Raw genomic sequence first — 25,213 nt, 5'->3', positions numbered from 1 at the left:
TTCCATGAATGAAGTTGCATTATTGGTGTCATAACAAAACAATTCTTTTAATTATTGCCATTTATATGTGACTAAGCAGAGTAGCTGTGATCTGTCCCATAATGATGTGCTTCTATACATAGAAGGACAGTGCTCTCATAAAAAAAAGAACAAGTTGCTTTTGACTTATACCATGATTCTTTCTTACTGATGTGAAACATTTGTAAATAATGTGAAGTACCTAACTTTATAAAGGGGATGTCATATAATATTTATCTATGCACAGGTGTACCTATATATATATACCTCAAGCAGCATAAATATATACCTTCTTCAGCCTTTTTAAGTAAGTCATCAAGTAGTATTTTTTGATGTTCTTCACCATCTTGAAAGCTGTACAGAGCCCATTTCTTCAACAGTGTTTCCCCTTCACCACATACATCCATATCCAGCAAACCTGGAAACCATTCTTCCATAAGAGAATCTATGTGATCCACAACTTGACCCAAAAGGATGCACCCTTTAAAAACCCAAAAAAGGAAAATTACAGCCTCAATCTGCCACACTTGTAATTACAAAGCTAAACTCTACATTTCAAAGGCAAAGCACAACAAACCAAAAAGCCAAACTGAAAACAAACTGCAACAAAAATCAGGCTCAGGAATACTTAACCTTTTCTGCAAGAAGGTGCTGTAATTTTCAAAAAACTGTCTGGGCTGTTGTCAAATTCTGCTGATTCCACCAGACAATAAGCTTCAGGAGACCAATTCAAGTAGATGCCTTGTCTCCAATACATTCTATTAGGACGAAGAGCTCGCTCTAGAAAACACAAAATAAGACTAAAAAACTGATCTCCAATATGAATGTCATATTTTAAAATATTCAGACTAATTCATGGTATGTTAAATATTTAGTTATGGTTGTAGATTTATGCCTACCAAAATAACAAAATAAAGGCTACTACTTTGCAGACAGAATAGCCTCACCAAAGCTGAATATATGTCAACTGAGGCATACCCACAAATGAAATATTTAGTCTGGTGGTAAGTTGCGTAGCAGGTAATGTATGTAGGGATTACTGAAATGTTTAGGTACATTCAGGTTCAAATACAGAATCACAGAATCATAGAATCACTAGGGTGGAAGGGACCCACTGGGTCATCGAGTCCAACCATTCCTAACAATCCCTAAACCATTGCCCCTCAGCACCTCATCCACCCGTCCCTTAAACACCTCCAGGGATGGTGACTCAACCACCTCCCTGGGCAGCCTATTCCAGTGCCCAATGTCCCCTTCCATGAAAAATTTTTTCCTGATGTCAAGCCTGAACCTCCCCTGGCAGAGCTTGAGGCCATTCCCCCTTGTCCTGTCCCCTGTCACTTTGGAGAAAAGGCCAGCTCCCTCCTCTCCACAATCTCCTTTCAGGTAGTTGTAGTGAGCAATAAGGTCTCCCCTCAGAAAAAAAGTCAGTGATTTGAATTTTCCCTCACACACTCATGAAATAGCAAACTGTGACTGGAATTCTATGCTAGCAGGAAATCGAATGCCAAGAGAGCAGGCAGTTATAAATCATATTTGTAGATCATTAAAAATGGGTATTTTTTGTACTTGTCACTAGTATTCATAAATCACACACTAAAAAAACAAGGATGAATGAATGAAATGAAGTTCAACAGACAGACCTCATGTCAAAGCACAGAATTATTGGAAAAAAATTAAAGCCCTCACCCTGTTCCTGTATATTCTTAATTATAAAAATGACCACTGTTCATTTTCTCATTTTCGTGACCAGAAATCACCTACAGTAAAATTAGGCATTAGACCTTTAACATGCAAGTGTCAGCATTCAAAGCAAACATGCTCACTACTGCTTTTGAACATAAAGATTGGTACCTCTTCCTGACAGCATGTAAGGTGATATTTCAAGCAACCTGTTGATCAGCCTGGACCAAAATCCCATAGGAAAGTATGGCATCTCATAAAGCCTGATGATAATTTCTGAATTTTCACAGTGGGGAAGCTCTACCACAGGTCTGTGATCAGACAAACTGCAAAAATAAAAAATATTAGACAGTGTATAATGATGTACTTTATCCAAACTGATTGATGACATCCATTATTTATTATGTAAAATTTATTCTTAATTACTGAATGATTGATTCAAATGATCAGGGATAGTGTATTTGCTTAGTCTGCTTGCTTGTGCTAAAAGGAAGTCCTGCTGAATTTAAACCCAACAGAACCTCACTAACAATAATTAGATACCAAACGTAAATGTGAGAAAAACTTGGGACACATAAGGCAAGTAAGACTCCTATCCCAGGACTCGGAAGAATGAAGAACTCTAATCAATGCAACCACACAACAGTCTCTCCATTAAGCAAAACAAGCATTATCAAACACATCAGGGAAATCTGTAATTGAGTCAGAGAAATGGTGTAACCTCGTTCAGATAAAGCAAAAGACTGCACTCAAATTCACAGCATTTTTTTTTGTCACAACATTTAATAACTAGACTGTTTAAAGGAGATTCTGTCTCTGAGTAACTTGACTGTTTCTCTTTTCAAGTAAACAGGCTATAGAAATTCATGGTTATTTTTATATTGCAATAAATATCCGTTAATGCTGGCAAACTGCGATGTAAATCTAAATTATAATCTTCCTGCCATAGTCTCAAAGCATGGTAAGCGTAAAAGAAATATTATCCTCATAAAGCATTTTATCATTTATAGATTCCATTTACCCACCATGCTAATATGATATAAGCTACAAGAAGAGCTTAGCATGTCTGTGAAGACATTTACTAAAATGTAGCGTACTAAGTATCTATCATGCTTTCACCAACCAAATTGCTTTAATGGTCAGTTAAACTAATGGGAAGGTTTTATTTTGATCAATATCTGTGGCTCTCATTTGTGGGTTTAGCTCTTTGCTTACCTGCTTGGGATCAGTAGTTGATCCTCTCCTAACGGCAAAGCAATCTGAAACTTTTCCAGAAGCTTGAAGTATTGTGACATGTAGATCTTAGGAAACTTGCTCTTCTTTAAAAGGAATTTTTCCACATCTGAACGCTTCACAATTCCCTTAGGATATTTAGAAAAGCCTTCCACTTTCACCGTCAGAATCTGTGAAAAAAAGTAAAACAATTTCAGGCGTACAGTCATCATTAGATTGCATTTTCCTGACAATTTTTTTTTTTTCCTATAATATTTGGTAGCCTACTACTTCATTTAGACTTCATTTCACAGTGAAACAAAACATTTCCATGCTAGCCAGCAAGATGACAGCAGTGAAAACATTTAACCTGTCCAAGACATCAGTGTGCTGCCATTCTTCAGCAGCTTTCACTGTTCCATATTATATAGAAATTTATTCTGCAAGTTAATTTGTGAAAGTATTCTCTGAAAGGAGCCTACATACAGTGATTATTCATCCCATTTCCTGCACTGAATGAAAGGTAAAGTTTCAGAGGTTAACAAATCTAAATATATATAAAAGATTTTGGAAGTGCTTCTAGATCAGCAGAGCAATGATGGTTTCACTTAAGCATCCAGTGACAACATGTGAATCACTTTCCTCTGCCATCAGTACCCAGTATACAATGACCCTTCTTCTCCCATTCTAACTACATTAATCCAAAGTTCCAGCTTTCTCCTCAACCTGTTGCAACATATAGCAGGATTACTTTGAATCCCTAGGTTTTTTCTATCTCCATCTATTCTTGTGTCTGGTGCATTGTAAATTGTATTGGACACAACGGTGTAAGAAAATAGAACCACAAGTGTCTAGAGAGCAAAGGAAACAAAAAGAGCCAGGTAAACCAGTCTGGGCCCTGAGAAAATTCTAGGTCATGAAACAGTAAAGAAATGGTAGAGAAGAATCAGTGTTAAGTTACAGTGGTTTGAGACAGGGGAGAAAGCTCCATGAACATAGATACAATAAGTAATCAGAATCTAACCTGTGCCATGATTTTACATAGCCACTTAGGATCTACAAAATACAGATCTCTCAGCTGTAGTGCTGGGTCTTGAAAATGAAGGAGTACACCTGTACAAAGAATATGGTAATTAGCAATGTATTTCTGAAATTCCATGTAACTTGACACAAGCAATTTGAATAATAAATACATCTATTGAATTTACATCAATATCTCAGGAGAGATAAAGGTTTCTTCAGCTTTACCTTTATTTTCAGATGTTTTCTTAGATTTGTAATCTGACTTCTTTTTTTTTGCCAAGCAGACACACTCTATGTGGTTTATTATTTAATCTTACGAAGTCTGTACAACACTGAGATAAGCTGTTACGTATATCCATCTAACCAATATTCTGTTCTGCATCTTTCCTCAAAAAATGTACTCTCTCACCAGCAGATATGATGTTTGCAAGGAAGGGTAAGATATACAAGTTGTTACAGTAGTATTCCTTTACATCATGGAATTCCTTTATGACACAACAACCTGGATTATCCAACTAATGTTGCTGAAGCTTAACCATTTCAGCCCAACACTTTGTGGCAACCTTTTGTGAGACCTAAAAATACACACAGGTCTGTCTGCTGCAGATTTGCAACGAAGTGCTAGCAAACAGACATTGATGTTAAATTTTACCTGATTCATTGAGAAAGTGAATAGCATGAGGGAGTTCATTTTCATCCAATTGTAACTGGCTTTCTTGTACCAGTTCCAGTAAGCGTTTCTGATCAATCACAGGAAATTCAACTGGGACATTGTTACGTTCCAGCAAAATCCTCTTCTCCAGCTCTAGGTAGCTGTCAGGAATTAGCTGGCCAACAACTGGTTGATCTCTGATCTGTATAATTAAGAATAATAATCCTAAATGTATTTATTTATTCATGTGGAATGCAGACAATAAAACTAAGATGTAAGGTGGACATGTCCACTCAATAGCAGCAGCAAGAAGGAACAAGAACACTAATTTATTGACTGAAATGGCTTCTGAAAGGTAGATGTAACTATTTTATTTTTTTTTCAGAATTATAATATGAATGTTTTTCTAAAAATGAATGCTCAAAGAAGAAAATATTTCCATATTAATGTACATAAAAAAAAAATGTCTTCTAAGAAATTCACAGAAAAGCCTTTGATTTGAAGTAAAAGGAAAATACTCACTGCATGAATAGATGATGTCAAACATCTCAGGTTAACACAAGACAATAGGCAGATGAATAAAAAAAACGATACCTCTTGTAACCTGTTAACATCTATAGACAAACTTGGGGGAAAAAGGCAGTAGCACTATTAAAAGTCTCCATTGCTGATAGTCAGCAGACAAGAGGAAAGGAATTTGGTCAGGTTAGTGACACTTATGGGAAACGGTCTCAGAAGCTTTTCCTGTTTCCTGAGCCTGAGTTCCTTTCTTGGACATTCTTTGACCTTTGGTATAAGCTAGCAGCCAAACAGGTTTTTCATTCTCCATGAGTGCTGAGCTAGTTTTTTATTGAGGAAATGGGAAACAATTTTCCTAACATTTCCAAATTGGCTTCTTAGTTTGCAACTTTACTCTCAAAGAAGTTAAACATTAATGCACTCTGGCATTTTTATGTGTCAAAAATGTAATTAGTACCAGGTGAAAACATCATTAGTACCTTGCGTAATTTCAAAGACTCTATATGCTTGATGACAACGTTTGAATACTTAACTCGCTTCTCTAATTTCTAAGCAGGTACCTGGTAACACTCCTTTCACAAAGTGCCTACATTATTTATGGAAACTATCTCCGTTCCTTACATTTGTGTAGAAGTTTAATCATCAGTTTAAGTCTCAGTCACAAGAGCTGTGGACATTACAAGAACAATTTTTAGGTACCTAAGAGTGAAATGCTTTCAAAAAGCACAAATTCTCTCAAGTGTTGAAGAAGTATGGTGAGATATGGGGCTACATTTACTACATTTACTTTTACAGACACCAGCTCTATTTGTGCCTGCTGGAGGTATGAGAAGTGGAATTAATCCATTCCACTTGAATAGGCACCCTTATTGCCACTTAGCACTGGTGAGCTATTCCTTGAACTGTGGAAGGAATTTAGGCAGATTATGGCTGTGTTGTAAGATGGTACTTTCTGAGAGAGAAACAAGGTGTGTGCACACTTTCTCTCCTTTGTAACACTACCAGTGTGAGGCTGGTCATAAACATATCATTTGCCCTATAAAATTTTCCAAGCAACAATTCAGAAGAAATTTGAGCTTCTGATTTATGAAGATCTGTCATTACCTCCAGTAGCACAGGACATTGCCTTTTCTCTTTAACATGTTGTATAAATTAAAAAACAAAAATATGTATATTCTTTTTGCTACAGGCTGGATCCTGTCTTTCCATAAGCTCCATGCCTGGGCTAGTCTCTTCATGTTTGTCATTCTCAGAGCTTCATGTTGTGGCTAAGGAGACAGCAGGGATAGCTAGAACTGCAGATTCTCCAGTTTTGGAGGATCATTCAGTCCAAGTAGTCTTCTTTTCCTCTTTCTAGGAACAGTTTCACAGTATGCAAAATGACATCAGTAAATCACAAAATCTTATTTCCTGGTCCCTTGAAATCTTGAAAAACTTCTTATTGTAATTACACGTTGCCATCCAACAAAACCCAGTTTTTGATCAGATTTTGTCTTAATAAAAATATGTCCTATTTTGGATTAAATATTCTATTTATGGTCCTAGTGCTTTAAAACATAACTCAGCTGAGATTTTTACAAAGTTGATTATTTTGGTGGAAAAAAATCTTCTAATTTCCCCTCATTATTTTGCCATGTGTAACATTTTATAGAAGGCAATATGAGTTTGCTATCACACTAAAAATGTATTTAATTATGTGTTAATTAATGTTTAAAAATGTATTTAATTAACTAGAACTACATGTTTTCAACATTATGAACAGTATGCAGCTTACCTTGAAGTGAAGACTCTCCTTTATTATGACTCTCCGAAGTCTGATAATGGAATCAGATTCTTCTGTAGCATTCACAAAGTGACAGTCTTGGATTGCTGGGAAGCCTCGCTTATTCAAAAGCTCTCTAGTAATTTTAGTCATGCAGGCCTTACGTTGCATTTCATCAGAAACATCTAAATGAGTCCCAACAAGAATGACGGGGGATGTTGAAGCTCGAGCCTGTTAATAAAAGCCATACAGCTGATTAACTCAATAGTGAATGTTGATGTTATTGCGTTACATTCACATAATGTGTGAGCAATTTAGTCAAAACAACCAATACAATGAAAAAAGTAACTCTTTTTCCCTCTTTCAGTACACCACTTTTAATGAAGTTTGAAATCTGAAATACTATTCCATGTTGTTATTCAGAGTATGTTTAAACAGCAATCCCATACAATACCCTTGACTGGATAAGGCAGTAAAAATGCATCAGCCTATAAATATGAAACATAATTTTTAACAGAGAGCAATTTACTTCAAAATAGAAATATTAAAAAAAATCAGTGTTTTCTAAAATGAAGCAGTGTATACCTGGATTTCATACTTTGTAGATTTATAACTCTGTCAGTAAAATAGAGGGACAATTCTGTTTTTCATTAGAAATGCCCAAGAAAATGGAAAAGCAAAAGATATCCTGCTAGCAAGTACAGCAGAGCAAAGGAGAAAACATCAGATATGATCATCTTCAACAATAAAGTGACTCTAACCCTCTGTCCTGTATCACTGCTCAAAGTGAGAAGAGTGAAAAAGAAAAGTTTAATGAGCAGGATGAGTATATAAAGTCTTTACGTAACTGCATTGGCCAGCCATGACTAACCATCACATAAATGGAAAGCACAAGTAATGTTTACCATGGGGTGATTCCATCAAATGAAAATACAAAACAGTTAGAGAAAAGGAATATATACACAGTCACATTCTCAGATAAATTTCCCTACCATGGTTCTGGAATCACCCCTATTAACAACAACATGCTTAAACATGCACTAAACGGCATGATTTCACACCAGCACCTAGTCAGTTTTAAATTAGTCAGATTCTGATTTCCCCAGAATTTACAACGGCATAGAAGAAAAAGCAGTTTTAACTCTTCATCCTTTTAATACAATCCCTTTCTTAATTTTATCAGTCAATTTAAAATATTACCAGATTATACAAACTATACTTTTGCACATCACTCTGTACTATTCTAAGTAGAAAATGGTGCTGGTCATGTTTTTGTATGTCTACAAATATTTTCATATCCAATATATAACGTATTTCAGCTCCTGCTTCATTGTACTATTTTTATTTGCTGAAGAGGTTTTTTTCTTCTTCCCCTGTCTAAAAATACTTGTTGTTAATTTGCTGTTTATCAACAACTCCCTGAAAAGTGGAATTCCGTTCCATACACATCTATGGCTTACCTTGATGTTAAAAAGCCATGGCTTCATAGCATCCACCTCTGCTTGTCCTTTGCTGAGATCATAAACAGCAAGATATAAAGCTCTTTGGGTCATAAAATGAGGATGAGTACTGTAGAACTCTTCTTGTCCTAGTGATAAAAAAATTTCCACGGCTTAGTACTATCCTTATCAAACATCTTCAGACCACAAAAAGGCAGCAGAACATTTATTCTTAGATCACTAATCCACAAAAGAATTTAATGCTTTCAGAAAATTATCTAAATTGACTGGAAACCTGTAATAACTCTGCATTTTAGGTAGGTACTCTGTGCTAGCTCATTGACTTAAGTGTAGTGCTGAAATATGTAAACTAAATTTAAATCAAGAAGTGTAAGATTTGACAACTAGATAAACATGGTTGCTGCAAAGATAGCTTATGAGGTCGTGATTGTTTTAAAAGGCTAATACTGAATTTCTTCCTCACTACTTTCTTCCTTCTTCCCTCCCTTTTTCCTATTCTTCCTGCAACTTCAAAGTTCACATGATTAAGCACTTAAAATCACAATTGAAGCTGGACATCCATCTTGAATGCTGTTCTTCTGTTCTTATCCACTGTGACACAGACTGTATTTAAATTATCATGGACCAATGTTTAAAAATAACTTTTCTATAGCCTGAAATACTCCTGAATTTTAATGGAGCCCCCCCAAACTTAGAAAGTTTTCCATAATCCTAAAGTTCAAAGACTCTTCCTAAGCACTTTGTTTTCTGTGACCTTATGAAGCAGTGATACTGTAGAGAGATCTAGACTATAAAAGGGACAAACAGAACTGAGCAGAAAACGACTCTTCTGGTGATCACGAGCAGTTCCTCACTATTCTAAAATGACAGTTCTGGACTGAAACAAGTGGTCCGACCACATTTGGTGATGAGAAATTCCCAAGGCCTTATATTAGATTTGAGGGATTAGCTGCAAGTTTACAGAATTCACTGATTTATAAGTGGTCCCTTAACTTTTGGTGTAAGTTTGCATGATTCTACTGTCCACAATTTGAAATTTAACAGGCTGACTCTAAGAAGAAGTAATGCATTAACGTGTTAGAAAAGGCAATAGTAAAGGACAATAAGCTCTTGAAATACCTCCAAAATCCCACACATTTAATATAAGCTCCTTCTTCAGTTTGCCTTTCCCTTGAATGATCCAGTCTTTTACATCAATGCCTACTGTAGCTTTTGGAGATCCCACTTCTGTTCGTTTGCATTTCATTAGTTGTTGTAGCAGGGTAGTTTTTCCACTGCCAGTGTTTCCAACAATCATGAGCTTCATTCTGTTATAAGGTACAGCCTTCTTCAGTCTTTGTTGAAGAAATCTGGCATAAAAAGTTTGCAGAATTCACAGAAGTGCGTAATAAAGAAAAATACCAACAGAATTCAAGACCAAGGAAATATCTAAGCCCATACAATTTTCTTCAAATTTTAAATATCTGATATTACTGGAATTTTAACAGTTTATTCTAATTTCTGACTTGAAAGTTAAATCTTAATTCAGAATGCACCTTTTTTTGTTTTGTAATCATCCATGAATGTGCTCTGTGCAATGCACTTGAGAACATAAGGAACAGAAATAATTGGCAAGTACCATTCATCGTATGGTTTACAGAAGCACCAAATTAAAAAAGTAATACTATTATAGATCAAATCATTATAATCTATTTTATGTGCGTGTGCTGATACGATATATGATATGATACCTTCCATAGAGTGGTATGCTGGATTTCATAGAACAAATAGCACTTCTTTTCAAAAGGATATGTTTTTTTCCTAATGCTTACTGCATATTCCAAGAAAGCAAACCAAGAATATTGAAGAACAAGAGGGCAACAAACCTGATAATGTCTCTGGCTTTGCACCCCACATGTTTGAAGTCAAAATTAAGATGGAGTCCTTCCAAAGGAAGATCCCAGATTTTGGAGAGTCTTCCCATTTCATCTGGAAAGAATCTCAAATTGGGATTATGACTTACATCCAGAGATGTCAAGTTCTCTAAGAAGCCAATCTGAGGAGGAATCTAAATAAAAGAATATTTACCGGGCAGTTAAACAGTAAAAAAAATGTATGAGTATGAACACATTAAATATTTAACAAAACTAGGTATTATTTTTACCACTGTAGTTTAACTTTTTTAACAAACAGGCCTAATACCCCACACTAATAGACAAAAAAACACATAATAAATTCATTATACAAAGTGATTATGTGACTAATTCCAGAAAAGTTTAATAGAGTATGGTGATTTTCATTTCAGGAAGTGAATTTACTTGCACTTCCATAACATTTCACTACTAGAATTTACAAAGATAAGAGACGTGACATGAAAACCAAAGGAACATTGAAAAATTGCATTCAATTGAAAAGTGATTTCATTTTCTTTAGGTATAATCTTAGACTTTACCTCCTTTAACTTGTTGTGGGACAGATGTAGCTTTTCTAGCCTAGACCATGCACATGCCTTTTCACTCAAGTCCAAGACATCTATTTGATTATGATTAAATAATAGCTCCCTTAAGTTTAATGATTTCCAGTGCATTGGTCCAGGCAGGCTTATGATCTTGTTTTGGCTTAAATCTACTGATCGCAAACTAAAAACCAGGAAAATAAAAAAGACAGAAGTTAGCAAATGGAAAAAATAAAACTGAGATTAACTGGAACTGGATTGACTTTTAATAAATAAACAAATGGATTAGATATCAGAACAGACAGCTTCCTGACAGGAATGTACATAGAACAAGACAGAGAATGTAGCTAGACTAAGATAGACTAAGATAGAGATAGAGAACTACTATGAGCAAAAGTAATTAAGGTGACTTAAGGTCTTCATTACCTCAGAAAAAAAATGTAAGAAAATATATATGATTGATTTGCTATAGTAGTCTTTCAGTGTATTTATCTGTGAATGAAACTGCCTGGCCATGCAAATAAACACCCACGTTGTACTGTGTGTATGTTTCAGATAGTAAAATAAAGAGTCACTTTAAATAAAGTGTACATATAGTGATAACAGCCCACTTCCTTCTTCTTCCTACAATTTGCAGACATGAATGGCTCTGTTCAGATTAGCAGAAGGCATGGATAAATATTATTCACACTCCTGTAGTGTAAATATTTGGTAATTCAAGTATAAACAGTATAATTATTACATATTTATACACAGATAACAGAAAATAGAGCACAGTTTAGGATTCCAGTTGCAGGTGAGTGCAGCACCATGGAATACCCTGTTATGTGCAATGTCTAAATTACTAGAAAAAATGTACTTAAAATTTAATTGCAATCTAACATAATACTAATATGTATTTTCATGTGCTTTTTATAAATTTCAAGTTATAAAATAAAGATGGGGAAATTCCCAGTATTATCAACTTTCTAGACTCCAATTTTCAATTCATAAACTATGGAGCCTCACTAGCTGATTGAACTGCTCTCTGTCTTGCTTGTAACTTAGGAGACTAACAGCAGATGTTATGGATACCTCACTCTTTTATAAGAATGTTTCTACGAATAGATGTTTTAAATATGCATACCTACATAAACTGTATAGTTCAACTATACATTTATTTAAGAACTACATAAAATAGAACATTTAATTCCTGTAAATCATCTGTTGGACAAATAATGCTATTTATGTTACTGTGGAACATGAAGCATGCAAAAAAACCCATGCAACTCCTTATTGATTTATCTGGGCTGGGAGATGTAGAACTTGAAAGCCACATCTTTTTCAACATATCCATTGAATTTGTTGCTCTGAATATAAACGTTAGCATGTTGAAGTAGTGTAATAAAATGTTAATAATTACATGGTCAATGTAAATTTGATTAATGTAAGCTCACAAATCATGAGGTCTGCCCTCCCCATGGCGCCTTCAGTGCTCAGATCTGCCCATATCTGTCAGATAACTGATCATCCCTTCTGTCTCTAATGAACCGTTTAAGGTCAGTAACTTCTATTAAAAAAGCAGAAGTCTGATTTTCACATGAGTAGAGCTTTGAAGGTATAGCAAAATAAATGTCACATGCATCTTTATCACAATTCCATCTAGAGGAAGTGTCATTCTTTGAGAATAAATATCTTGTGATATTTGGGAAGTGAAAAACTAATCCCAGTAGCCTCGTGCAAAAGTCTGCAGAACTTCGAGAAGGAAAAATTGCCAGTATCTTTTTATCGTTGGTTTCAAGAAAATAATAAATTAATTCCGGTCTTCTCAGCAAGAATTATCAGCTTCAGCAGTCAAGCAACATCATTTCAATAACAATTATTTGAATCTGAGGAATAGTATTTCACAAAATAATGAAGAAAATCTGAATTATTTGTATTCAGCTAAAAGCTACTAAGTTTTGAATTTAATCTGATAAGATTTCCCAAAGATCATGCAGAATTTTCTGCTTCACAAAGATTTTGCCATCCAATTTTCTTCATCAAAACTTGACATTAAGTTCAATAAATAAAATAATAACTTACTGTGGTAGAAGAAGAACTGCTTCTGGAACATTAGTAAAACAATTCTGGGATAATTTTAAGCTTGTTATGCTGGATGACAAGCCAGGTATTATTTCTAGAGCAGAAAAAAAACGGTTAAACCTATTACTTTACAAAAAAGTCTAAATTATTTTTAAGACTAGAACTTTCTAAAGTCAAAGACAGAGTAAAAGGTCAGTCTATCATCTCCTATACACAGGTCTTCGTACAAGATACCAAAGGCAGAATGTAAATCTTTTTTTTTAAGCTTATGTAAAACTAAACTCCAAAAGTGAAAGAAGTTTAGAACTGAGTTAATGCATTGGCTTTTATCACATCACATCACATCACATTACATACTATTATACTTCATCTCATATTAGCATTAAACACTGAAAAAAATCTTATTTACACTTTACTGTATCGCCTGTATATATAACATTCCCATAATTCACCCAGTAAGTGGTGAGTCTTATGCTTATAAAAATTACTTTAGTGTTTCACCTGTGTTTAATGCAGGTATAAGAGCTACCTTCTGAAATACTGCAACAATAATTTCAAAATGGAAGATTTGATGTCTTGAAAATAGAAATAAATTCTGACAATAACTTATGAACTCCTGCAGTATTACTAAAGTCTCATTTATGGAATTTGTATTTTTCACAGGCAAACTAAAATTCTGACATCTTTGCATAAAATATACTAAGCCACTGAAACACACTCTGAATTCAATTCAATTGCTTAAACGCTGGGATCTGGTGATCTGCCCTCTGGTACCTGAGCTATCTGCACATGGCTTTGAGATACAACATAAGAGCTATGGCAGACTTGCTTTGTCTGGACCACAAGCTGTAAGACATGTGGGATACTTCAGGGCATATCAAACGACATCTACATTCAGGGAAGTGAATCAAACATTCTGTCTTATTCAGAACCCAATGATGGATATAATGTGCTAATATTTAGAATCATGGAATCATTCAGGTTGGAAACGATCTTGAAGAGTCTAACTGTAAACCTAACACTGCCAAGTCCACAACTAAACTATGTCCCTAAGCACCACATCTACACCTCTTTTAAATACCTCCGGGGATGGTGACTCAACCACTTCCCTGGGCAGCCTGTTCCAGTGCCTGAAAACCCTTTTGGTGAAGAGATTTTTCCTAATGTCCAATCTAAACCTCCCTTGATACAACTTGAGGCCATTTCCTTTTGTCCTATCACTTGTTACTTGGGAGAAGAGACCAACACATGCCTTGGTACAACCTTCTTTTAGGTAGTTGTAGAGCGCGACAAGGCCTCCCCTCAGCCTTCTGTTCTCCAGACTAAACAACTCCAGTTCCCTCAGCAGCTCCCACAGGACTTGTTCTCCGGACCCTTCATCAGCTTTGTTGCCCTTCCTTGGACACGTTACAGCAGCTCAATATCTTTCTTGTAGTGAGGAGCTCCAAACTGAACATATTATTTGAGTTGCAGCCTCATCTGTGCCAAGTACATGGTGACGATCACTTCCTCGCTTCTTCTGACCACACTGTTTCTGATACAAGCCAGGATGCTTGTATGAAATGTATTTCAGTATATTATTAAACCTGTATTAGTACTAGATTTGCAAGCTAACTTTGAAGAACTTGTGCTGCCTTGAACCTTCCCCAACAGTATGCATAATCTCAAATGCATGCAACCATTTTTATAGCATCCACTACAGATTTAAGAACAAAATGAGTTATGCTGAGTCAGATCAGAGCCCACTGGAACTACACTGCTTCCAAAAGTGATCAAAGGCTGATACTTACAGAATTGCATTAACAAGGGCCAGAATATGTAGTATTGTCCTTTATATTCTCCTGAGAATCCAGATGCTGGTGGCTGAGGAATTTTGTGACTTAGAATGGTTTCTGGAAAGTGGATCCTATTTTTTCAGTTACTTACCAAGAGCATTCATCCTGGCGTTTAACTGTTCCAGCTTTGTACAGCCCATGAAGACATCCTCAGCCAAGAATGAAACATTGTTCTTACTAATGTTTAAAATTTTCAGTTCTTTCAAGCATATAGGTGAACATAAGCATGAAATTTTGTTTCTATGATAACAAGAAGAAAAATAAAGTCCGTTTTTTATTCAGAAACTATTAACTAAAAAGTGAAAGGAAATAACATTAATCTGACAATACTATCGTTACACTGGTAACGTCAAAATAAGACTTTTATCTATACAAGGACTGACCAGTCAGCAAAAAAAAAAATGGTACATGTGGCAATATAGAATAACATGATGGATATAAAGATTGTTTTAATCTATTTAGAAAGCACATGTCGGAATGTACTACATTTCATGATTACATACTGCAGCTCAGTCCCACACAAGGAGAACTGTTGCATTTGTGAGTAGTTTTGTTTACTAAAGATATGTGTTTACAAGATTATAATCACAGAATGACTATCAATCTAAAAAAAAAAAGAATGGAATTGCATACAGGGGAAGCAATTCTGGATGAGTATATACTGTTACGAAGTATTTTGGGAAGAAAAGCAAGAGAAAGACAAAGATTTTGAAAATACAGAGATAAAAGAATGATGCAGCACTGTTTTGCAAGGGTAATATTGCTAATAAAGTTCAAAATAAAGCTAAAGAATAAATGCAACAGGATTTTGAATTTAAATTATTACTTGTGTAAACTTGATTCACATATTTAATACTGCTTGCTTTAATTACTCCAGTTGCTGTCTTTATTCTATGTGATCTTCTGTAAAAAATATTACTATCTTACTTAAAATAAATTATGGAAAATAAATAAGACAGCATCTGCAGTTTACAGAGCTATCAATAATACAATTCTTAAGAATTCCACATAGGTATGAATTATCTCGCTCACTAGCAAATATGATAAAGAGTGCTGGTAAACTAAAAAATACATATTTTCTCTGCTTCTGTCACTTAAAACATATCCACACCAATAAATGTAATTCCACAAATCATACTTCCAAAAAACCTTTGGTGAATATGAAACAGTGGAAACTGTATTCTGCATACAGGAAACCTAATTGAATATGTTAGAAAACACAGACAGTCCTATGGATGAATAGTATGAGTTGAAAAACACTGCACTGCAACATTTTTATGTTCCTGAAACTTGCAATGCTATTAGATTCTGTCAAGGCCCACAGCTACTCTCATGCACTTTGCAATACAAACTGAAAATTGTAACAGTCTACGCATTTGGAAGATAATATTAGTGTTTCACTGCTGACTAAACAATATTTCCATGCTATAACAGTCATCATTCAGAATGATAAATATATTAATTTCTGTTACATTTGTCACACTACAGTCCATTTGCTAATGCTACTCACCCTTCTAGCAACAGCTGTTCCAGGTTTTCAGCAACATCTGTAAGAAATTCAGGAATGCACACCAGCTGATTGTATGAAAGGTTAAGTTGCTTTAGAGTTAGACATCTGAGGTATGGATCCAAAGCAACGGAAGGTCCAATGTCGTTTCGAGAGATATCAAGATTTGCAATACAATTCATTTTCAGTAAATAAGTTGGAAAAGAAGTGAATCGATTACTGTGCAAATCCAAGTAAGTCAAGCATTTCAAGTTCTGAAAGAAACAGATATTTTTTTAAAAAAAGTTAAATGAAAAATATGAATTCATAGGTTTTAAATTGAGTTACGTTTTATACAATTAATTAATTTTCTTATGTTTATCTCACTAGGAAAACCAGCAGAAAATAGCAATCATATAAATGTAACCTATAATATTTCTATTACAGCATAAAGTATTCTTTAAAATTAATTAGCTCAGTTTCATAAAATTTAACAGATATCAATTGCCTGCAGTTCTCAGTTCCATTTACTTTATTACATTACTCAGTGAAATGCATCCTAAAGCAGTTCTCTGCAGTAAATGACTTAAAACAATGCCATGAAAATACTTTCATTTCTAGCTAAACACAAATCCACTGAATGGAAACCGAGTGAATGTGTGAAGCATGCAAAAACATACACCCACATTCACAAGTAGTATTGTTATGGGCACGGTGTTAAACAATTTATTGTAACTAATGTCAACTTGTATTACAAAAAATTACACAGATTTACTTCACACAGTTGTTCTGGAATGTTTGTAAGAACATTTTGGTGGAGCTCCAGTTTCTCAAGATGTTCCAGATGACTAGTTAAGCAGCTATTCTGGCTGATGGCATCAATGTTCTCCAGCTCATTTGAGGAAAGATCTAGTGATTTAATATATTCTTTCTCTGAGATCAATGAAGAAAGACTGTCTGATGGTCTTATATGTGGTGAAAATTTTGAGATGCTTTCTATTAATAAAAACAAAAACATGGGAAAAATAGCATTGTTTAATTTATCATGTAATTAAAAGTAGAATCAATCAACTTCGGATCTAAAGATATGGAAGATAGTGAGTGTTTGGATACTGGTTAAGATCCAAATCCATTCAGACTTCTATTAAGAGACAGAAATTAATAAAACATCAGGGAGGAAATCAACACTTATGCACTGCACAACAGAAGTAGCTTTTGAAAGTTAGTAAGAGTACTCATATAATTTCATTGTTTAATCCTACATATTTTTGTGGAGCCCTGGAAAAAAAATCCTATATAAACATTATTTGTCCTCCACTACAGTATTTCCAAAACATATCCTCCTCTTTGTAAACATATATTACCTCACTAAAATCTTTGCATGCTATGCTTGTGAAAGCATTCAGGATGAAAAACCTGTTATATGTGTTAAAATGTATAGTTTACTTACTGGGAGATTCATCTGCAGGGAAGAATTTTCTTCTTTGTTTCATTAATGGTTCGTAATCTAAGCCAGGTCCCTGGAGAATACCAGAAAAGAATAAAAATGAGTTATGGACATATGCAGATATCAGAAATTATCTGAATTCAGGAAATTTCTTTTTATTGTAGTTTCTTTTTTTACCAGAACTTTTTGGGGGAAACGAAGAAATGGTACATTCCATATAAAAACCACAACAGGGCACATCTTAATAAAACTTACTGATCCGTGCAATATGGAGGAACAGTAGATTTAAAGTGCACTGGAAGCGGTGCATTTTTTGGCAACCTAAAATTACTTTCACCAGGGTAGGGTGACAGAATGGAGCAGGATCTTACAAAATAACTTTCTCTAGGGAAGCTTCTCTCCAGTTTCCCTTTAAAGTCAATGGAAAGAGATGAGCTCCTTTCAAAGGAACTTGACTTTGAATCCACCAATTTGTCCTCTTATGTCTTTTTATGGTACAGGTCTCTCTTCATTAATCACAGCAGCACTCTGGAGACCAGCTTTACTGAGAGGTAGTCAAGTCTCTGTTAATAGGCTCACTGTTTCTACCTGCCTTTGAACATCAGACCAGGAATTTGAGCAATTCACAAGAACGTGTGCTTACTATTGATCATAATTTTTTTTTGCTGAAATAATCTTTCATCTGTACAGTGATGCAGAGCACAGTAATTACACAGCAACAGAAAGAAATACTAAATGGCAACAGTAAGACAAGAGCCCATATGTTTACATGACCTTTCCTAACACCTGACTATTAACATTTTTGCTGTAGGCAACACAGATTGACTTATAAGAAGCCTTGAATGAATAGGGGTCTGACTCACCACAGAGTAGGAATGTCGTGGCAAAGTTGGGGAACCTCTTTGAAATGGCATTTCCCTACAATGTGACTCAGCAACAGCAAAGGAATTGGACTTCTTTTTTGTAAAAAGTGAACCTTCACTTCCTAGCACACAACAAAAACACAGGACAAATAAGTAACAAAACGTATTTAAAGATGAGGCTCAGAATTAAATCGTAATATAGATGCTGATACACAAATGAGAGATGCGTTTCAAAAGCATCAATACTGACAGGATCTCCCTGGTTAGTTGTGTGCGTGATAGACCAAGAATGCTGTAAACGTGTTTTAGAGTACATGAACTAAGCTGACATGCTCCAAATATGACCTGCACCTTATTCCACTGATGTTTTATCATTTAAAATCCCCAGAGGGTTGGGACTGTTATACATGTATTGTAACACATCTTTGTGCTACTGCAGTGTAAATAACTTTTTAAAATAAAATAAAAGTTTGTATTTCAATAGATAAATTTTGCACTCCCATTTATTGAGAATGAAACACCAAATGCCACCCTGGCTTTGGTGATTCAGGGTTATCTGGATCCATTTAGTGTTTCACTTCTCAAAGATACTTTTAAAACTCGTAAAACCACTCCTGTGAGCAAAGCCTGTATTATTGTACCATAATTTACATATGACTTAATGATTTTTCTATGTCCGATAACAAAATACGTTTTTAATGGGAAGTATTTTATCTCAAATACAAATAAACAACCGATTTATGGCTACAGTCTAGCCCTGGTACACTAGATTTGGATTATAAAAAGAAAAAAGAAAAAAACAACTACCTTCACTATCAACATCATCGCTCAAAGGAAAAACACTGTCTACTAATGGGTCAGAAATGAAATTCCAATCATAGCTTTTATCCACTCCATCTTCAGAGACATTTAGATCAGAGGAGGTTCTTGATCTATCATCTGAAATAGTCTTCATCTGGAATTTAAGCACCATTCTTGCCAATGCAGAACCTGCATCTGTATGTATAACAAACAGAAAAGACAGCATACTCACCAAGAAATACAAATAGCTCAAAAAAAGTTACAGAAATAATGATTTATTTTCAGTTTTTGGCAGTCTTTCTATAACCAGCTGAATGCTGTGAAGAGATCCTCAACTGAAGGTCTCGATCCAAAACATTTATAGAGTACCACCAAGAGATACTAACTTATTTTGTATGGCAAATTCTACATATACTCACTTTGTTTTCTTAACGGAGTAAGTTTATCTGGGAACAAAGGAATGAGCCACGAAGGTTCTAGTCTCCCAATACCAAATCCTCCAAGACATATACTGCTGTTGGCGACATCAAGGCTGAGCTTCTTCAAGAGTAAGCTGATGATTTGGCTATCTCCTCTTTTTATACTTATGGTTAAAGCACTCCGAACATCCTGCTCTCGAGCACCACTGGCTAATAGCAATTCCACCAATTTAGGATTATTTCCTTTCTCACAAACCTAACAGAGAAGAGCAATCAAAAAAATGTATGTGAGCCACTCAAACAACAGCTCAGACTGCATAAAGGGACCTGTCTCAAATTTAGATTCACTGTACTTTTAGGATCATGTCTGTTTTCAGTTTCACAATTCCCTCCCCCTCAAGGGCATATGCCTGCCTAAGGCACATGAGTACCAGCTCCCATTTTCCTGAAGTCTTTGCCCAAAATATAACGAATAGTTCTGTAATCTTAATTTCTGCCATGACTCCATGCACTTTCCAGGCAAATTGAATGGTAATTTATGGTGCTTGGTTATTGCATGCAGACTATGGGAACTCCATTTATTTATCTGTTCAGTGGAAGAAAGACACTTGAGGGTTATTTTGCCATATCATCTAGATATCAGATGAAGAGGCAGTAATGGTAGATTCATAAAGCCTTGCTTAGTGCGAGGGAGCACAGGCCCACTGGCTTTAGTCAGCGTTTTCCTTCCAATCTCCCAGCCTGTGTTGCTGAAGGTGTTTCAATGAACATCACACTGAGCCTGAAGTCACCATGAGTAGCAGTAGTTAACACCACTCAAGCCACAGTTATGTTGCACAGCATATTGCTGTGGTGTTCTGCCAATTATAAGTCTACATGAAAAGAGAAAGGAAACCAAAAGAACTAATTTTACAGCTATAAAACTATATGTATTTCCATATATTACCTGATAGATCAAAGAGTTCGTCTTTGTCTTCTTATTAATATCAGCTCCCAGCAGAAGCAAACATTCAGCCATAATACTATTGTGCTCAATACACGCTTTTTCCAGCATCATATTTTTTAAATCATCATTTTCAGCTATTTTAGCAAAACATTTACAACACAGGCTTTGAAACTAAATGGGAAGACAAACAACCAAAGTTAGGACAAAAAAGCACCAATTTTTTTCAGTTGTGGAGCTGTCAAAAGAGAGAAGGTACCTGTCGATCTCGCTGGTCAGTGAAACACATAGACATCTGGTAGAAAATGACTGTGTCAAATGATTCATGTACCAGCAGCTTAGCAAAACAAGGTGATAAACCAAGAATTGACAAGATCGCATGAAATCCCTAAAAACACAATGAAAAGACTGAAATAAGTACAGTGTTAAAAAGTGTCATTTAAAAACAGGTTGTGCAACAAAAACAAATTGCAGACAAAAGGTATGTGTTTTTAATTTTTTTTGTCTTGCTTTTAAATATGCAATACTTCACAAACTGCAAAAGATCAGGAAAGAAAGTAGAAAAACCTGTTTCTGTGTTTATACAGCTGTAGTTTCACACTTGAACAGATATTAACTGACACTTTGAAAAGCGAAATTATGCGTCATAATATCTGACAACATCCTGCCTGGTATTGACAAATGTGCTTGTGATTTCCTGAAAATGTACAGAGGAAAGAATCTTCTTCTAAGGATACGGAATGAAGATGCATCTCCTGTCCCAATGTGTTGCTATATAATCTCAAATCTGAAAAAAATACATAAGCTAAATGAAAAATTAAACAGGCATATTTAAAAACTAAGAAGAAATACAAAATTATCCCATGATTCTGCAAGTTAAGTTCACTTAGAAGAGTGAAATGGGTAAATTATGGGCTCTTTGTCCAACCCTAAACGAGACTAAATCACTTTAAGTTACTTCCTCATTCCACCACATTATTTTCTCTCTACATTTGTTGCTAAGCTAAACTTGGAAAGGCTAGGGAAAAACAGCAGTTAAGAAGGGAGGCTGTACTTGTGGTATTTCCACACTGATCCTAAGCAGAAGTACAGAAAATCTCACGGGAAGCTGATCTCACAGGCAAGCTCCATTCTGCTAGAAGAATGAAATTGGCAACAAACAGGGAAATCTGAAGCAGAGGAAATGGAACTTTCACACAAGCAGGACTGAACATATGTTTGCAGCAAGAATAAGAACTCTCCTTCCAGATTCAGAAGCAGGTCCAAAGTCTGACACAGCGTTCCACAGTATCCTCCTTAAATAAAGCATTCCTACATTAAGCTTATTGCTGCTGATGGGACAGGAAACTAAGTTATTTTATACTATTTTTCAAGGAAGGGCAATCAATACTATGACAGTTACTTCATGAAGTGGTTATAGATTGACTGAATGACGGACCACGACTGAGAATTTTGTTCCAGTTTGCAGATCTCTGGAGTCTTAGATAAACACCCAAACCTACACTTACATATTTTGGATTGAATATATGCCCTAAAGAAAACCACCTCTATGGCACCTATATTGGTTTAATTTTAAAGGCTTATACTAATCTAGTAAATGTAATAAAATCAAAATGAAATAATTAAAATAAGGAATTATACTTCAAATATAACTAAGTATAATTTTCTAAAGTTTTGTCTTCCATCTTTTCATGTAGAAATAACACATACATGCATCTGGATTTCAGTGATATCTTTAAATCGTCGCAGAGTAGAAACCAGAACTGTTGACAGGACATGCATAGTTGCAATACACAAACTCTTTCTTGTAATCAAAGAGCGCAGAAGACTCAAACCCAAACACTGTATGTCTAGAAGAAAAAAAGAAAGATTAATAATGTTGATAATGTTGACAATCTAAGTGGAATAAACCCATGACCTAAGTAGCGCTATATTACTAATATTCCAGAAGATTAGCGTAACCTATTAGAGGGTGAAGCACAACTATGAAGTGGATGAACACGAGACTATGCAGTACTGAAGCCTTTTCTTGCCATGTAACCTACCTCACATCCAGTACTAAAGAGTGTAATAGATGGGTTACAGCCTTTTTGCATAATCAGCCCCTCCCACTACATCATTCACATTCAACTAACAAAATACCTTCCCTACCTTGTTCATCTGGAAACATCTGCAGAGTGTGAAGCACAGTGTCAGTAGCTCCTTGCTGGGTTAAAATTTCTAGCGCACCAGTGCAGTCAGCTACAGAAGCCAGTAATTTTAATCCGCACTCCTGAATGCTAGGATTTCCAATAAACTATTGGGGAAATAAATACAAAATCAGGTCAAATTTGCTTAGCTTACAATGGCAACAGAAGAGCCGATTGCTATTAAAATTGTTCTTTAAGAACAAGTGACTCTACTACTTAAAGTATGTGAAATTACAGTTGATGTGACAACAAATAACAATACATAATTTCAAAAAGTTTTCCTTTTTAACCATCAGTTTCAGTGGCTCATAACCTCCCCAGATTTTCACCTTTGATTCTGAAAATATTCCCTAGCTAGTTTTCTACTGGAGAGTGTGATCTTGTTTTCCTCAAAGTTTCAGTACAACCATTCAGAAGTTCACTCAGTTTTGCTGTAGGACAAGGATACTGAGAAAATGTACTTTCTTTGTGCTTAAAAAAGAAGAAAAATGGGGTTCTTTGAGAACCAGCACAAGTGAAAAACATGGTGGCAACTGAAAAAAAATACAACAAGAAAACGATATGAAGCGGCGTGCCTGTAACTGCACTCCACTAAGATTTTAAAAGTTTTAGATATATAGCAATTCAATAGGTTACCTGTGATTATTTTTCCTATTTTTTCCCCACTTCTAGATGGAGGAAACCTAGACGTGCCACAGATCTGAAAACGTGCACAGTTGTCATAGTGACTTGCAAATCTGCAAAGCAGTTTCAGTGGAGTCTTGCCATTCTGCCTCCTCATTCTATCTCCAGCTTTTCATTAAAATATGTTAAGTTAGCCCTTCTGGTTGATACCACAGTACCCAAATCACAAACCAGCTGGGTCAGAAAAAGCAATCAGGATGGTCACAAAGCACTGAAGACTGTAACACATTCTGAAGTAAAAATTATTCATTAATTCCAATATCCTGTATCTTTGGTGAAGAAATGTCCTTTAGACACTCTAGCACTCTTGCTGATACATTATTTCCCCTGACTTTTATCATAAACGTAAGAGACATATTTCCTTGACTGAAGGTGTTTGGCAAGCTAAAATTGTTGAGAGACTTATAAAAAATAGTGAATCGCTACAACTATTTTGTGGTCATGCGAACTTCGTAGAGCTTGTAGAGGCGGGATTTTTTCTGAATGCCATGAAGTTAAACCTTTCCTGTCACTGGGATTTAAGGTTAATTTTCTGTGCAAAGTGCGCTGTGCTATCTTTGTTTAGATTGGGTCTGCTTCAGGCTTATACTTTTTAGCTTCCCCTTCAAGGCACTACGATAATTACGTTTTCTAGTGGCTGGAAAAAGTTATAGAATTGAACAGTGAAAAGAATGGAGACAACTGAGAAACTGTTTTGTCAAAAGCATATATCCATGACAGCCATATTAAAGAAACACTCAATTCTACGTGTAGCAATGACGGCACTTCTAATGTATAAATTAGCCCATTAAAAAATTAAAAATAAGGTGTACGCTTGGAAAAAAAAAAAGTTAGCCTTGTTTATATAAATATCAGTTAGAGTTACTGCATAAAGGATTATCAAATATATTCCAGAACAGAAAATAAGAAGAAATTCCAAATGATAAATGAAATGCAGGAGTTCAGATTAATTCTATCAAAACACAGGAAGATCAATGTGGAACTAAAACTTACAAATGATTCACCATTGCAAGTGTAAAATTGTGACAAAATCTTTAACTATACCCTGTTTAAAGCATTAAGCACCAACGAATGAGTTCCCTCCAACAGGCACTGGCTTTTAATGACTTTTACTGTAAGTGCAAAAGCAGCATCTCCCACATCTTTGGAAGAACCATTCTGGTTTTTCTTTGTATCTGCAACAAAGAAAAACAGTCTTGTTCAGAAGAACAGATTTAATACGCACCCCACTATTAACCTAATATTATTAACCCAATATAACAATGAAATCAAACACACAGGTTTTAACAACTAATTCAGAGGGTGTATTTCATATCTTATGATATCATGTTTTCAGAATGCTCTGCAGCGTACAGAGACTGGAGTCCCTCCAGTTTAACACTGTAGCACTAGCACATTCTGTTTGAAATTATTTCACTGTATGTTTGCTCACTGCTTACAGTAAAAATCATGGCAAAGAATTTTGCCTGAGGTACACTGCAATATATTCCTTTTGTGGATGATGGAGTTTCTTGGTGTTACTGAAATCTGCTTCAGAATCCCCCTTCCTTCTGGAAAGGACACACTACGGAGAAATTGTAAACTAGTTGCCCTTTCTCAATAGGCAGCACATCACAGCACAAATTTTACCCACAGATGACCTAAGTGGAATGTGAGTACAAACAAAAGAACAGAGAAAGGTCTTTCAGATCTACCTTTCTTGTAGCTATTGGCACTTGC

General features: G+C 35.3%; 1 protein-coding gene across 1 annotated transcript in view; it reads right to left on the bottom strand.

The window, feature by feature from the left end:
• Positions 1 to 25,213, bottom strand: part of LRRK2 (leucine rich repeat kinase 2) — a 68,190-nt gene that overhangs the window by 17,155 nt on the left and 25,822 nt on the right. Inside the window, exons 14-37 of the mRNA XM_054055982.1 lie at positions 24,539 to 24,669; positions 22,773 to 22,917; positions 22,332 to 22,471; positions 20,881 to 21,009; positions 20,625 to 20,795; positions 19,679 to 19,934; positions 19,266 to 19,454; positions 18,459 to 18,580; positions 17,599 to 17,668; positions 16,924 to 17,144; positions 16,173 to 16,423; positions 14,754 to 14,902; positions 12,828 to 12,921; positions 10,761 to 10,947; positions 10,195 to 10,376; positions 9,449 to 9,678; positions 8,330 to 8,457; positions 6,882 to 7,100; positions 4,589 to 4,790; positions 3,938 to 4,026; positions 2,917 to 3,104; positions 1,873 to 2,027; positions 652 to 798; positions 308 to 499 (exon numbers count right to left, since the gene is read on the bottom strand). Of these exons, the coding sequence (XP_053911957.1) occupies positions 308 to 499; positions 652 to 798; positions 1,873 to 2,027; positions 2,917 to 3,104; positions 3,938 to 4,026; positions 4,589 to 4,790; positions 6,882 to 7,100; positions 8,330 to 8,457; positions 9,449 to 9,678; positions 10,195 to 10,376; positions 10,761 to 10,947; positions 12,828 to 12,921; positions 14,754 to 14,902; positions 16,173 to 16,423; positions 16,924 to 17,144; positions 17,599 to 17,668; positions 18,459 to 18,580; positions 19,266 to 19,454; positions 19,679 to 19,934; positions 20,625 to 20,795; positions 20,881 to 21,009; positions 22,332 to 22,471; positions 22,773 to 22,917; positions 24,539 to 24,669 (3,987 nt within the window). The remainder of the gene's footprint in view (positions 1 to 307; positions 500 to 651; positions 799 to 1,872; positions 2,028 to 2,916; positions 3,105 to 3,937; positions 4,027 to 4,588; positions 4,791 to 6,881; positions 7,101 to 8,329; positions 8,458 to 9,448; positions 9,679 to 10,194; positions 10,377 to 10,760; positions 10,948 to 12,827; positions 12,922 to 14,753; positions 14,903 to 16,172; positions 16,424 to 16,923; positions 17,145 to 17,598; positions 17,669 to 18,458; positions 18,581 to 19,265; positions 19,455 to 19,678; positions 19,935 to 20,624; positions 20,796 to 20,880; positions 21,010 to 22,331; positions 22,472 to 22,772; positions 22,918 to 24,538; positions 24,670 to 25,213) is intronic.

The sequence above is a fragment of the Cuculus canorus genome, chromosome 1 (assembly GCF_017976375.1).
Source record: "Cuculus canorus isolate bCucCan1 chromosome 1, bCucCan1.pri, whole genome shotgun sequence".
Lineage (NCBI taxonomy): Eukaryota > Metazoa > Chordata > Aves > Cuculiformes > Cuculidae > Cuculus > Cuculus canorus.
Note: the sequence above shows the minus strand (reverse complement) of the source record. Positions and strands in the feature narration are given on the sequence as shown.